The sequence below is a fragment of the Lichenostomus cassidix genome, chromosome 12 (genome assembly GCF_008360975.1).
Source record: "Lichenostomus cassidix isolate B80296 chromosome 12, HeHo_3.0, whole genome shotgun sequence".
NCBI classification, from domain to species: domain Eukaryota; kingdom Metazoa; phylum Chordata; class Aves; order Passeriformes; family Meliphagidae; genus Lichenostomus; species Lichenostomus cassidix.
Genome location: NC_139493.1, coordinates 15,337,694 through 15,351,619, shown reverse-complemented (window position 1 = coordinate 15,351,619; position 13,926 = coordinate 15,337,694). Strand labels below are relative to the sequence as shown.

The 13,926-nt window shown below is 58.0% G+C and overlaps 2 protein-coding genes across 3 annotated transcripts; both read left to right on the top strand.

Annotated features, from left to right (window-relative positions):
- Positions 1-80: 80 nt before the first annotated feature.
- Positions 81-3,640, top strand: NPRL2 (NPR2 like, GATOR1 complex subunit). Its single transcript, XM_085072903.1, has 11 exons — positions 81-238; positions 417-508; positions 980-1,148; positions 1,374-1,482; positions 1,796-1,932; positions 2,201-2,298; positions 2,385-2,421; positions 2,577-2,670; positions 2,747-2,864; positions 3,079-3,221; positions 3,494-3,640. The coding sequence occupies exons 1-11, from the start codon at positions 167-169 to the stop codon at positions 3,559-3,561; spliced, it is 1,137 nt and encodes a 378-aa protein (XP_084929029.1). The 5' UTR covers positions 81-166; the 3' UTR covers positions 3,562-3,640.
- Positions 3,641-3,677: 37 nt separating this feature from the next.
- On the top strand, positions 3,678-13,798 carry ZMYND10 (zinc finger MYND-type containing 10). 2 transcript variants are annotated; one of them, XR_014854770.1, is made up of 13 exons: positions 3,678-3,868; positions 4,418-4,526; positions 5,048-5,164; positions 6,032-6,085; positions 6,181-6,333; positions 8,338-8,426; positions 8,716-8,816; positions 10,077-10,249; positions 10,537-10,662; positions 12,438-12,559; positions 12,759-12,884; positions 13,221-13,326; positions 13,517-13,798. XR_014854770.1 is itself a non-coding variant. In XM_085072901.1 (12 exons), the coding sequence occupies exons 1-12, from the start codon at positions 3,774-3,776 to the stop codon at positions 13,599-13,601; spliced, it is 1,350 nt and encodes a 449-aa protein (XP_084929027.1). In that variant the 5' UTR covers positions 3,678-3,773; the 3' UTR covers positions 13,602-13,798. The 2 variants fall into 2 exon arrangements, 1 of the variants encoding a protein (XP_084929027.1); XM_085072901.1 differs by lacking the exon at positions 13,221-13,326.
- The last annotated feature ends 128 nt before the right edge of the window (positions 13,799-13,926 follow it).

Below are 13,926 nucleotides of genomic sequence, written 5' to 3'. Positions count from 1 at the left end.
GCTGTCCGTCAGCGCTAAGGCCCGCCCCCTGCCGCGCTGCGCCGTCGCTGATTGGCAGAAGGCGCTGTCGCTCAAACTGAAGGTCCGCCCCCGCCGCGCGGCCGTGTGGTTCCGCGGGAGCGGCGGTACGGTGGCCGGCGGGGCTGGGCTGGCTCCGCGCTCTGCCATGGGCGGCCGCATCGAGTGCGTGTTCTTCAGCGAGTTCCACCCCACGCTGGGGCCCAAAATCACTTACCAGGTGCGGGGCGAGCGGCCCGGGGCCCGCAGCGCCTGCCCGCGGCGGCGGGGCTGAGACTGGGCCGTGGCAGCGCCAATGGAGGGGAAGGGGGACTGGGACAGGGACAGGGACAGGGGTGGCGGGTGCTCCCCGGAGCGGGACGGGGCTCGGCTGAACGGAGCCTCCTGTGCCGCCGCAGGTCCCGGAGGACTTCATCTCCCGGGAGCTGTTTGACACCATCCAGGTGTACGTCATCACGAAGCCCGAGCTGCAGAACAAGCTGATCACCGTGTGAGTGCGGCCAAAGCCCTGTCCCTGCCCCGGGGCCCCGCTGTCCCGCCGCCGGGCTCGGTGCGGAGGACAGCTCGGTGGTGTGACGGTGACAGTGCCAGCGCGGGGGCTCCTGGCCCCGTGGCCAGCAGGGTCACTGCGGTGCCGCAGGTACCCGTGCAGAGGGTGGGTGCTCTGGTTTGGGGCTCGCTGGTGCTGCATGTGCTGCTCCGCCAGCCTTAAACTCAGGAAAGTCAGACCAGTCAGGAGAGCTGTGCTGGTTTTGAAAGCGGACTGTTTGCTTTTCTGAGGGCTGACTCTTTTTCTGCCCCTTCTTCAGACTGTGGTTTGCACTCTGAGCATGTAGGGCTTAGACATCATTTTTCCTGCACTGTAAAGAAGCCCCCACCTCCAGAGCCAACCAGGAACTATCCTTTGGGGACTCGAGCGTCCCTGAGGGCCTAGGTGCAGGTCACGGGTGTCTCCCCACAGGACAGCCATGGAGAAGAAGCTGATCGGCTGCCCCGTGTGCATTGAGCACAAGAAGTACAGTCGGAATGCTCTGCTCTTCAACCTGGGCTTCGTGTGTGATGCCAGAGCCAAGGCCTGTGCGCTGGAGCCCATCGTGAAGAAGCTGGCTGGCTACCTCACCACCCTCGAGGTGAGGCCTGGGCACTGCCAGGCTGCCTCCCGATCCTCCCCACGGAGCATGGACACCTCAGCAGTGTCCTGGAGTGCACTGGGGGTCACTGGCTGGCTTTACAGTGAGGAGGGGATTGCATTGGTTACCTACAGATCACTTCAGTTTTAAGGGATTATAGGATCTGGGCTCCTATAGCCAGTAATCCTGTGGGGAGGAGCTGACTTGACTTCCTGTTCTCTTTAGCTGGAGAGTGGATTCATCTCCAATGAGGAGAGTAAACAGAAGCTGGTTCCCATCATGACCATCCTGCTGGAGGAGCTGAATGCCAAAGGGAAGTGCACCCTGCCCATAGGTACAGCAGCCATGCCAGCCCAGCAGCAAGGGCAGGAGCGGGGCAGGGCACTGCTGGGAGACAGCTGGGCCATTCCCTGCCCAGGTTGGCTCTGCCTGCACTGCTCCTAGCAGCTCCCTGCCTGTCTGTGCTTGGAGCTGGGGTGTCTGAGGCAGTCTTGCCCTGGGAGGCTTGAAGAGACAGGTGGGATGGGGCTATGGGCTGTGAACACCTTGTTCCATGTGACATTGTGGGGTCCTGGGGGTGTGGGTTGCAAGCTCCTGAGGGAGCACAGGTTTCCATGGAGATTGAACCTTCCCCTTTTCCTGGGCAGATGAGTCGAACACCATCCACCTGAAGGTGATTGAGCAGCGCCCAGACCCCCCCATTGTGCAGGAGTATGATGTCCCTGTCTTCACCCAAGACAAGGATGACTTCTTCAACTCCCAGTGGGATCTCACCACACAGCAGGTCCGTGTGCTTGATCCTCTGAAGGGGATGTTTGTTTCCAGACCACCTGGGAAGTTGGGCTGTCCTGGAAATCACCACATTAATGAGCATGGTTTGGTGCTCCCCTAGTCTTTGTGCTTGGGCCTGTGAGCAAATCATGCACCGGCACAAGCACAAAATACACCTGGGGATGGACCCTGCACATCCCAGGTGCTCCCAGATGCAGGGAGTTCCTTGGGCTTCGGGCTGATGCCTCTCTGCTCTCCTAACTTGCCTCCTCCCCTCCCAGATCCTGCCCTACATTGATGGATTTCGGCACGTGCAGAAGATTTCGGCAGAAGCCGACGTGGAGCTGAACTTGGTGCGCATCGCTGTGCAGAACCTGCTGTGAGTGCCTGGAGGGGCTGGACAGCCCCAGGAGGGGGGTGGGTGCTGCCAGAGAGGGCCTCTCACCTTGTCCTGTCCATCTGCAGGTACTACGGGGTTGTCACGCTTGTCTCCATACTCCAGGTGGGTCAGGCCATGGAGCGTGGGGCTGTGAGCAGGATTTGGGCAGTGGCTGAGCCATCAGGGTGGCTGTGGAGGGGGGACAGCAAGGTTGGAGTGGGCTGGGCCTGTCTCTCAGAGCCACAGCTGAGCAGAGCTGGGTTTCCATCACCCTGCAGTACTCCAATGTCTACTGCACCACGCCGAAGGTCCAGGACCTGGTGGATGACAAGTGTCTCCAGGAAGAGTGTCTGTCCTACGTCACCAAACAAGGTACAGTGACCCTTTCTGGGGATGCTGGCACAGGCGGGGGGGGACAGGGCAGCTGACTGGTGACTTGTCTTCACAGGGCACAAGCGAGCCAGCCTCAGGGACGTCTTCCAGCTGTACTGTGGGCTGAGCCCTGGCACCACCGTGCGAGACCTCATCTCCCGCTACACCCTACAGCTCCAGAGGGTGGATGAGAGGTCAGAGCCCACCTGATCAGACTCTGAGGGCAGTGGTGACACTGGGAGTAGCAGAGAGAGTGTGGGGAAATGGGCAGGGAGTACCCAACCCCTGTGTCTGTAGGGTAGGAAATGATAGGCAGGAGTGGGGCATGTGGAACAGAAGAGAATGGGGTCAGATGGGGCATTTGGCACCCCAGCATTGTGTCTCAGTCTCTTCCCTCCTCGTCCCCAGGAGGCTCATCCAGTTTGGTTTGATGAAGGGCCTTATCCGGCGGCTCCAGAAATACCCTGTCAAGGTCACCCGGGACGAGCGGAGCCACCCAGCCCGGCTGTACACAGGCTGCCACAGCTACGATGAGATCTGCTGCAAGACTGGTACGGTCCATAGAATCCACAGGATCCTCTGCTCCATGTGGGCCCCAGGGCTGGTGGGAGACACGGGAATGTCTACCTGCCCATAGCTGTGCACTGGTCTTGGGAGCCTTCAGACCATAGGGAGACAGACCTGTGAGCCAGGCTCTTTGCTGAGCCAGGCTGCCAAGCCCATGCTGCCGGGGCAGGGCTCGGGGAGCTCACCGAGGCCCCCCAGCACTGCCGGTGGGCACCACACTGACACCCCACTGACACCCCACTGTCTTACTCCCCAGGCATGAGTTACAAGGAGCTGGATGAGCGCCTGGAGAACGACCCCAACATCATCGTGTGCTGGAAGTGACAGCAGCAATGGCCCTCACTATAGCCGTGTCCCCCTTGTGTCCCCCCGTGTCCCCCCTCCATGTCCCCGGAGCGCCCCGCTGGCTGCGGCCACTCCTCCGCGCCGCCAGAGGGCACCAGAGGCCGCCGCTCGCCGCCGCCGGCCCGCAGCGAGTCCTCCACGCCGCCAGGGGGCGGTAGCAGCAGCGCCGTTGCCACAGCGACGCGGACGCCATGGCCGCCGTGCCCGGGCTGCTGCTGCCCGCCGAGGCCGAGGCGCTGGTGCAGGCCTTGCAGGGCACCGAGCTGCGGGACATCGGCGGGCAGGGGTGCGGGAAGACGGCAGTGGGGTGTCCCCGGGATGCCGCGGGGAGAACATGAAAGAGGGGCTTTAAATTTGGGGAGTCGCCTTTGGGACTGTGGGAGGAGAGGAGGGGCCCGTAGTTTTGGGGCATTCCCAGGGGTCACGGTGGGGTTAAGGAGGGGTTCCCACAAGGTTTAGGGTAGAGAGGAGGGGTCCTGTTTGTGAGGTGACCCTAGAGGGTGGGGTGGGGTGTGAGAAGGGGCTGCAATTCTGGAACCTTCCTGAAAGGACTGAAAGGAGGGTCTAGGGGAAGGGGGGCAAGGAAGGGTCCCAGATCTGAGGGTCTGTGTGGGTAGGGGTGATGAGGAGGGCTTCCCCAGTTCTCTGGTGTCCCCAGTGAGGTGTTGGCTGGGGCAGGCAGGAGGGCAGGACTGCCCCAGTGGAGCTGTGGCCCCAGGCTCAGAGCACAGTGGGGCAGTTGGGGTCACAGGAGCAGGTTTCCCTGCACGAGGGACCCTTGCTGAGCCAGTGGCCAGAGGTGTGTGGCTCCCATGTCCTCGCTGGCTGCCCACAGATGGCTTCGGCAACACGAGTACGTGGAGAAGCTCAACATGCACGGCATCCTCAGCGCCTCAGCGGGCCAGGAGCAGCTCCTCACCGAGCTGCTGGTCACCCACGCCAAGGTGAGCTCCCCTGAGTACAGGAGTGATCCCCACACTGGGCCTTCAGCCTCCAGCTGGGCTTGTCCTGTGGGCAGTGTGCAATTTTGGAATAAAATGCTGAAGAATGTTGTTTCTCTGGAAAAGATGTTTGACTGGTGGTGTGCCAGTTTTGTTTTTTAAAAAAAATTAAAGGTCAAGCTGTGGCATTTCTACTTGCTGGTGTCTGGTTTCTCTCTTGGTTTTGGTCTCGTTCATGCAGCAGCCCCTCTGGTTTCAGATCTCTGCCCTATGCCTGAGGTGTCCCAGCCCCAGGGTGTGAGATGTCCTGGACCTGCCCAGCTCCTTGGGGTCACCTTCCCCCTCTGCAGCCCCAGGAGCTCTGCCCTGATGAGAGAAGCTGCTCATTTCTGAGCTGAGTGAATAGAGTGTGCCCCGAGGCCACCCTCCTCCCTGGGTGACTCCAGTGGGGCTGACCATTAGCAACAAACCTGGTTCCCCTGCAGCACTGGTCTGAAAGGCTTTGCTTCCCCATCCCTGTCTAGATTCCTGTTCTCATTGGGGAGCTGATCTCCGTGGAGATCTGGAAGCACAAGGTCTTTCCCGTGCTGTGCCGGCTGGAGGACTTCAAGCCGAGAAGCACCTTCCCCATCTATGTGGTGGTGAGTAGAGGGGGTGGTGGGAATGAGCCTGGAACTGGGGTGGACACAGCTGTGCTTGAAAACAAGTGCCACTCTGAAGGTCTCAGAACTGAGGTTTTGCATCTCACCAGGCTGAGGTGGGCAGTGGGACACAGTGGGAAGTGTCTGCTTTCCCAAAGCCGTGAGCTGCAAGCCCCTGCCCTTGCCCCCAGGAGGGACAGGGACTGACTCCCAGGGAAGCATGGCTTTGTGGAGAGCTGTCCCCTCTCTAATCTCACACAGGGGCTTGCAGGAGCTGCTGGATGGAGCAAAAGCCATTCCTGGAGGCAGCTGTGCTCCTGGCTGGCAGCTCCCAGTGCTGCCCTCACTCCCAGGCAGTGATACCCCTGGAGTATTTGCCCTCCTCTGAGCACTGTTTTCCTCTAGCCAGAGGCTCTCTGAGTGCCTCTGGGCTAACCAATGTGCCTTTTTCTTACTGAGCTCCTGAGAGCAGTGGTCCCTTGGGCCATGCTTGGCAAGGGAAACAACCTATAGAACTGGGCTTCCTTGCAGAGGGATGCAGCCCTTGACCTGATGGAAATCTGCCTGAGGCTTGGAAGTTTTAATCAATTTTCAGTCCCAGGTAACACCTTGCTGAGGCAGGGTGGTGTCTTTCCTGAGCAGCTGATTGTCTCGGGGCAGTTTATGCCACGGTTCCCAGTCTCAGACAAGGCTGTCTGCCCCAGTCCCAGGGCCTGGGAGAAGCACAGCCATGTATCTTTCTCTTGGACTAGTTTTTGGCCACAACTACATAAGCAGCTTCTCAGAAGAGCCCTTTTCCCTGTCCCAGCGCCCATGTTCTCAATGCTGCTCCACTGTTACCTCACTCTTGCCATTCTCTTCCCACAGCTGCACCATGAAGCCTCCATCATCAACCTCCTGGAGACGGTGTTCTTTTACAAGGTGAGAGACAGGTTCAGCTTTCCTCAGTGGAAAGTCCCTGGGGGTGGAAGTGACTGTGGGGACTGACCCTGTGGGAAACCCTTATCGTTGTGAAGGAGATCTGCGAGTCAGCAGAAGACAGCATTCTGGATTTAATTGATTATTGCCACCGAAAGCTGACCTTGCTTGCAGCTCGGAGCACCAAGGCACCAGCAGTGACCTCAGTGGAGCTTCGTGCTGAGGATCTTGCCAGCCCCTCATCCATGCAGGTCAGGACAAAGTGCTGTAGTTCACTGGGGACATATGTGGTGAAGAACGTGGGCAGCCTGCAAAGGCACAGGGAGACCTTTCCATGGGAAACCCCTGTTTGCAGCCCTGGTACCTCATGCCCATATCAGAGGGTGTCTGGTGCTCCTCTGTGCCAGGATCTTGGCTGTGCCAGTGGCTGCATCCACTCCGGAGCCCTGTCTGGTGACAGGGCTGAAGCCTGAGGCTTCCTGCAGGACGTGCTCAGAGCTCTGGGGTGGGACATGCTGGAGAGCTGATGGGCAAAATATTCAGTACAGGGGTTTGGCCATTTGCTGTATCTCTTGGGAGCTGTGTGGATATCTCTCCCTGAAGCTTGGAAAGCCACTGTGGGTCAGAGGGTTCACCCACAACTCAGAATTGTCATAAGGTTCCCAACTTCCCCCAACTTCCTCTGTTCTCTAGAGGAGAAATACCTCCTCTGTGCTGGTCCAGGCCAGCAGTGATCTCGTAGCTTTTCTCGTAGCAGTCAGGTGTTCCCCGGCTGACACACACACACCTTCCCAGAGCAGGAGCTGTCTTTGCCTCTGGTGCTTCTCAGCACATGAAACTGCACATCAGGAGGAGTATGTGGAAAAGGAGCATTTAAGAGAGAGCCTGAACCTCCCCTTGCCTCCATCCTTTGGCTTGTTGCCCAAACACATACTTCTCTTTCAGAAAAGGGAAGGAAGTGGAGGGATCTGGAGCACAATGGGGATGTTTTCCAGGAAATGTTTTCCCAGCTGGGGAGGGGAAGGGGGTGTCTCTGTTAGTACTTTGACACGAACTTAAAAACCCAGACCTTTTCTAGCCAATGAGGTTCTCAAAAGCACTCATCTCCCAAGGAGTCTGGTTTCCTCTGATTGATTCCAGCCTCTCCTGACTCTATGTACAATAACCCTTATGAAAAAGCTGTTCCTGCCATCTCCTGTGTTATGGAGCCTGTTGTCCTTTGGAACTGTGTATGATGGTAACCCCTGTTCTGCTGTTCCTTAGAAGGCAAAAGATAGTCCCTGCCTCAAGACAACAGAGATGAGGTCTGGATACAAGGAGGAGCTGTAGGAAAAACCTCACTAGGGTAGTTTGGAGAGGGAGGAGGCAGAGAAGAGCCCACAAAAATCTCTTACTGGGGCACCAGCACAGGGAGTGCAGAGCTGCTTACCACAGAAATCTGGAAGGGAACTGTTGCAGTGGCACTGTGGAGAAATACAGGATGCTGAGGTCAGTGCTCTGCACACCAAGTGTGAGCTGCCTCTGGGACTGGAGAGAAGCTGTGCCTCAGGCAGGGAGAAGGACTTGGCACCTCTCAGCATGGCCCTCCCTGTGGTCTCGAAGGAGGCTGAGTCAGAGGGTGGTCAGGCTGTTATGGGGGACAAGCAGGGTGTCCATGCTGTCTGGGAAGGGAAGGAGGCTGGGTGCCTGGAGAGCATGGCACAGCTGCGGGCTGCGATAACCACAGGCAGATATTCCAGTTGGCTGTTCCCAAGCTGCCGGGCAGAGGCAGATCCAGGAGGGGTGGATGTAGGACTGCAGCTGCACAGGGCCAAATTTCTCCCTCCTCCTCTTCCTCCTCTGGTTCCTCTGCTGATCATGCAGCTCCCCTCTCCTTCAACCCTCACAGATCTCTGCAGGGTCATGGGCCACAAGATGGTTTCAGAAAGGGAGAGAGGCACAGTCTGGGACCAGCCTCTTTGAGGGGGTGTTCCTGTGCAGGAGCACTGCAGCCAGTAGCCACCCATGACCTGTTAGGGGCAGGGACATGAGGGATGAGCAACATCAGTGGATGTTGCTCCCTCAGTGGAACTGCAAGCACTTTTGTGGCTGCCCTAGCAAACAGGCAGTGCTGGCACAGCTGAGGCAATAAACTGTTTTTCAGGGCTCTGTTTTCCTACCCAGACTGTGGTTACCAATGCAGTCAACAGCCTGCCTCCCTGTAGCTCCTGGGAAATGGAGCCTGAAATCCCAAGACTGTTCCTGTCTTTCCACAGGAGCTGCAGAAGCAGGCAGAGACAATGGAGTTTGAGATTTCCCTGAAGGCCCTGTCTGTGCTGCGGTTCATCACAGATCAGGTGGAGAGGTAGGTGCCCAGGAGCAGCAGAGGATGTGCCCAGCTCTCCAGACGGGATTCCTGTGGGGTCACAGTGGCCACCTGGACCCCTTTGAGCAGCTGGCTGTATCCACAATGGCAGTGGTACTGTGCCCTGGGAGGCAAACCCAGCAGCACTCAACCCTGCTCCATGGTACTCCCAGGAACCCACATCATTTTTTCTTTACTGCCTCTCCCAGTTGCCTCAGGGATCATTTGTAGATACAAATTCTGGCATTAATCTGCGTGTGCCTTTCCCCCCTTTCTCTCATATCTCCAGTCTGCCCCTGAGTGCATTGACACGGATGCTGAACACCCACAACCTGCCCTGCCTCCTTGTCGAGCTGGTGGAGCATTGTCCCTGGAGCTGCTGGGAAGCAGGTATGGATCATGCCCCGTGGTATCTGGGGCACCGTGGTGCTGTGCTGGGACATGCATCCACTGAGGGATCTGCTGTAGGAGCCCTTGCAGAGCTGCTCCCCCTCTACCCTCCCCTCCCAGCTCCTCAGTGCTCCCTGCGTGAAGCTGTTCAGCTCAAGAGCAGCTGCATCACAGCTGGGCTGGGGACCCAGCAGTGCTCCCAAAAGCTGATCTTCACTCAGGGCTGGGTCTCTTCTGAGGGATCACAGCCAGCACTGGATTGTAACGTGTCTGCCAGCCCCACGTGCTCCTCTGAGGAGTCTTCTGGACACAGAAAGACCAGCTCCTTTGCACCTTCTGGGGCAGCACTCACTAGTCAAACATGGGCAGCAAACACTGCCCTGATACTGCTGCTGGTTCCTGAGCTTCACTTTTGCTAAAGGCCCCTGATCAGCCTATGCCCATTGGCCATCATCTCCCCGCTCTGCAGCCAGGCAAGCCCCTCACAACCCCCAGGTTCCCTGTGGTGGGGCACAGGCTGGGGCGTGGGAACCAGCGCTGCCCCAGCCCTGCACGGGCAGTCACGGCGGGGGCAGGGCAGGAAGAGCTCTGGGAAGCACGTGGCTGTGCCTGCCCAGAGCAGCCCAGCTGGATGCAGGAGCTTTCCTCCTTCCTCCAGCCGTGAAACACATCCCTTCTCTCTGCTTGTGTGCTCGGGGTGTGAGAGGGAGCTTTGATCCAGGGCCCTGAGGGAGGGACTGGAAAGAGACAAGCACAAAGGCATTTCCAGGCTTTGCAGATGCAGGGTCACATCCTGCTCCATCCCCCAGAACCACACAGTAGCTGCTGGGGCTTGTTTTGTCATATCTGTCATATCAATGCTACTTCTGGCTTTCCCTGGTGGAGGAAGCTCGAGGAGAGTGGGTATTGGCCATGCTGGTACCCCAAAATGGGTCTCTCCAGCCACTCTGTTGTTGCAGCATGGGCTGCCCCACTGCCTACCAGTGCTCTACACTCCTGGCCATGTACAGAGCGAGATGTCTCAGGGATTTTTCTGTTCCTGTCACAGCACTATTGGTTTAATACTTGTCCTTTCTGCTTTTTTGCTCTCTGATATTTTGCCTCAGTACCAAGTAGGCTGCTCTGCAGAGCAAAGGGTGAAGAAACTGAGGCAGGCAGAAGCAGAGGGTGAAGAGAGGCAGTGAGCACAGGCCAGCATCCCTGCTCTGAGCTGTCCTCCCTCAGGCAGCACTGTGTCCATCTGGTTCTTTTGTCCCTCAGGCAAGCTCAAGAAGTTTGAGAATGGCACATGGCACATGGTGCCCCCTGAGGACCAGGTGAAGATGACCAAACTGGATGGGCAGGTGTGGCTTGCCCTCCTCAACCTCCTGCTCAGCCCCGAGTGCCAGCGCAAATACCGCTTCGATGGCTTCAACAAGAGCCAGCTCCTCAAGGTAGGACCCTACAGCATGAAGGCCCTTGCCAGAACTGGGCACCTCCAGACATCTGTCCCCATCCTCACTGAGGGCTCCAAGGAACCAGTGGAGGGAGAACAGCAGGCCTGTCACTGTAGCAGCAGCAGCAGCAAAGCTTGTGTTTGCGAGTGCTCCTTGTGAGACCCCAACAGCTCTCTCTGTCAGTGCCCCCGAAAGCCCTGCTCTTGCCCTGCTGCTTCCCCAGCACTGACTTCCTTGTCCTGACCTCTCGCTGTTCACTCTTCTCTCCCTCTCCCTGGCCACAGCTCCGTGCATTCCTGACAGACGTCCTCATTGACCAGCTGCCCAACCTGGTGGAAATGCAGAGATTTCTGAGTTACCTTGCAGTGACAGACCCTGCTCCCCCCAAAAAGGATCTCGTCCTGGAGCAGGTATCCTGTGGCTCTTCCTTCACCTCTACAGCCACTTTGCTTTAAGCCTGATGGCTCCCTACCCCTTATTTCTTCCACCAAGCTCAGCTCTGGAGTGGTGGTGCCCTGGAAAAGCAGCCAAGCACCCATTCCAGTTACGCCCTTACTGCCAGCAAAGCTGCCTCTGGGTGATGTGAGAGCCTTGTCGTGCCCTTCAGTGGCCAAGCAATCACATCTAAAGTCATAAATGCTGATTTATAAACAGTTCTCCAGGTCACACTGAGTCCAGGTCACACTGGGATGGCAGCTGCATTGGGCAGACACAGACACTGACTTGTTTTGACAATTAACTCTTCATATGACATTTATCGGTGTTTTCCTGTTGAATTCTGAACTCCCCAGGGAAGTCTCCTTTTACAGCCCTGGTCTGAGACTGCTTGGCACACTGTGTACAGATGGACACCATGATCTGGTGAAAGAGTCTGGAGTTAAACTGGTCCCAGCTGTTGTCTGGGCCTTTGGGAGTTAGGCCCTGATGGGTCTTTAAACAGCCAGGAGGTTCTTGGGGTTTTTAATCTGTGCAGTGGTGGTCTCTGGAGAAAAGTGGTTTTATGTGTTTCTACTGCCTTCTCATGAGCTGAGGGGAGAAACTGAGTGTGGGGGCAGATCTGCAAAGAGGCTGCTGAGAAGAAGTGGGAGCTCAGAGGCTCTTCCCCACTGCCGGAGGCTCCCACACTGATTCCTGGAGGAGATGGGTATGTTGGGCAATGGCCCATCTGGGCTGTCCCCAGTGGGAGCACACTGTCCCCATCGCAGCTGGCTGCATGGCCTGGGAGTAGGCTGATGTGCCCTGTCAGAGGTGGCCATGGCTAAGCTGGAGGCATGGCCCAGGCTGGGAGCTGGGGCTGGGGAAGCTGCAGACTGGCAACCTGAGTTGCTGGGGCTGGGGATGGCAGCAGGGCAGAGATGGACATGGATTCATGCCATGTGCCTCAACTGCCAGCGTGTTGGTGGCGCAGTGACAGGCAGCTGCCATGATGGGGACCTTCCCCAGCCCTCACCCAGGCTGCTGCCCTCCTCTGTAGCTCTGCTTTTGTGCTGGTGCTGCTCCTGCCCCTGCCAAGGGCTGGGGCTGAGCCTCGGGGCAGTCAGGGGGAGCCAGCTGGAAGCACAGACATGGGCTCCCTGCTCTGCCCAGAGAGCAGTGAACTCACTCCTTGTTGCTGAGCCAAGCTAAGGAAAGGCCTTTTTCCATTTGGCTGCTCCAGAGCAGCCTCCTCCCCTTCCTTGGCTATTTTTACTCTGCTGGAGAAGGCAGCGCTGTTTGAAGCAGCATCGCCACTCCAGAGCCTGAACTCCACTCTCTGCTCTTGGCTGGGATGTTTCCTTTTGCGCTGGCCAGCCCTCCCCCGGGTGTTCATCTTCAGGGAAGTGACGAGCGGAAAAATCTGCTCAGACAAACGGCTCCAGAGCACGGGGTTCACTCTGCTGCCACATGCAGGGTGCTGAGGTCCCAGGGCTTTCTGGTCAGGAGCCCAGGCCTCAGGACTGAACACTCATTCCCAACTGGACCCCAAAAGTGTTGCCTAGATTCACCTCAATGCCCACTGGAGAGTGGATCCTTCCCCTCCATGTACCCAAAAGCACACCCTGACAGCCTCTGCACTTCTGCCTCTCCTTGCCCTCCTGGAAGGCCTTGCATCTTGTGCCCAGGGCTGGCTGCCTTTCTCCCTGAACCACAGCACCTTTGTTCAGGCTGTTAGCACCCCTTCCTCCTGCTCTGCCTCTCCCACCAGGTTCCTGTCATCTGGGACCATATCCTCAAGAAAAACTCAGGGAAGTGGGAGGCCATTGCCAAGCACCAGGTGAAGCACGCCTTCAGCCCCACTGAGGAGGAGCTGAAGTTCCAGGCACGCAGGTGAGGCCCTGGTACAGGTATGCAGGGTGCCCAGGGGGGCCAGTATCCCCATTAGCAGGGACTGGAGCTCAGCATGGGGAGGACAGAGGTTCTGTGGTACTGCCTGGAGATGTCCCCTCAGTGGCAGGGTGCAGCAGGGACAGCTCACTGCTGGTCAGCAGTTCTCTGTAAGCAGCCTCACCCCTCTCTGCCTGCACAGGTGGGCACAGACTTACAGCCTGGACATGATGGAGGCTCTGGCCCCCGACAAGCCTCGCTGCAGGGTGTGTGGGGTAGAAGCGGCCAAGCGCTGCTCTCGCTGCCGGAACGAGTGGTACTGCACACGGTAAGGGAGCCCTGCCACCCCTGTGCCCCCTGCAGCCCCCTGGGGTGCCCCTACAGCCCCTCAGCACTCCCCAGAGCACCACAGATCTCACTGGAGAATGCTGTGGAAGGGTCAGGGAAAGCCAGGGATCCCACCACTGCTCAGCACCAATGGCTCTCCGCTGGCCATGTACTCCTCCAAATCTTGCAGTGAGGCTGATGTGCTGGCCTGCTGGTGGAGGAGGTGCTGGTGAGGGTTGTATTGCAGCTGCGAGGTGCTGAGCTGCATCTGCCCGCAGTGACAGGCTGTGTTTTCTGTGGTGACACTGTCTCCTTCTTCTCCACCTTGGTGGAGCAGGACTAGGAAAGCACCCATGACCCTGTGCAGGTGACAGGCTGAGACAGTGGCAGCTGGGACAGTGGCAGTAAATTAAATCTTCTCTGGTCCTGAACCATCTGGCAAGGTCTGGCATTAACTGTCTTAACCCCTAGAACTGGGGCTCCATCCACCTCCCTCTTGGTCTAATGCTGGGCTGTATCAGCTTTCCCCCAGCTCCCAGAGGAGCGTGGTGCTGGGGTTTGTCCTTGCTGCTGCTTTGCTCCCAGGTATGAATGGGACTCCACTGCCCCTGACAGCAGCTTCCCCCTCTGCAGGGCGTGCCAGGTCCAGCACTGGCAGAAGCACAAGCCTGCCTGCAACCTGTTGGCTGAGGTGCCGAGGAGTGTGGATGACCTGTAAGAGAAGTGGTGTCTGGCATCTGGCCTGTGGCTCAGAGAGGCAGAGATTCCCCCAGCATGCAGTCCAGAGCTGGAAAGAAGCAGGCAAAGGTCCCTTCTGCCTGCTCCCAGCCCCAGGCAGCACTAGCCAGGGTCAGCCTCTCTTTTCCCACCACCCCACCATTCTGCCTTCTCCTATAAACCTCCTTGTGCACTCCACAGCTGCTTGGCTCCTGCTTTCTTCTCCTAGCTAAAGATGATAAACTGCTTCCTCCCCTCCATTCTACACAGTGAGGGGCGTGTGTCCATTTTTCCCTCTGGAACAACAGAAATCCCAGAGTACCCAA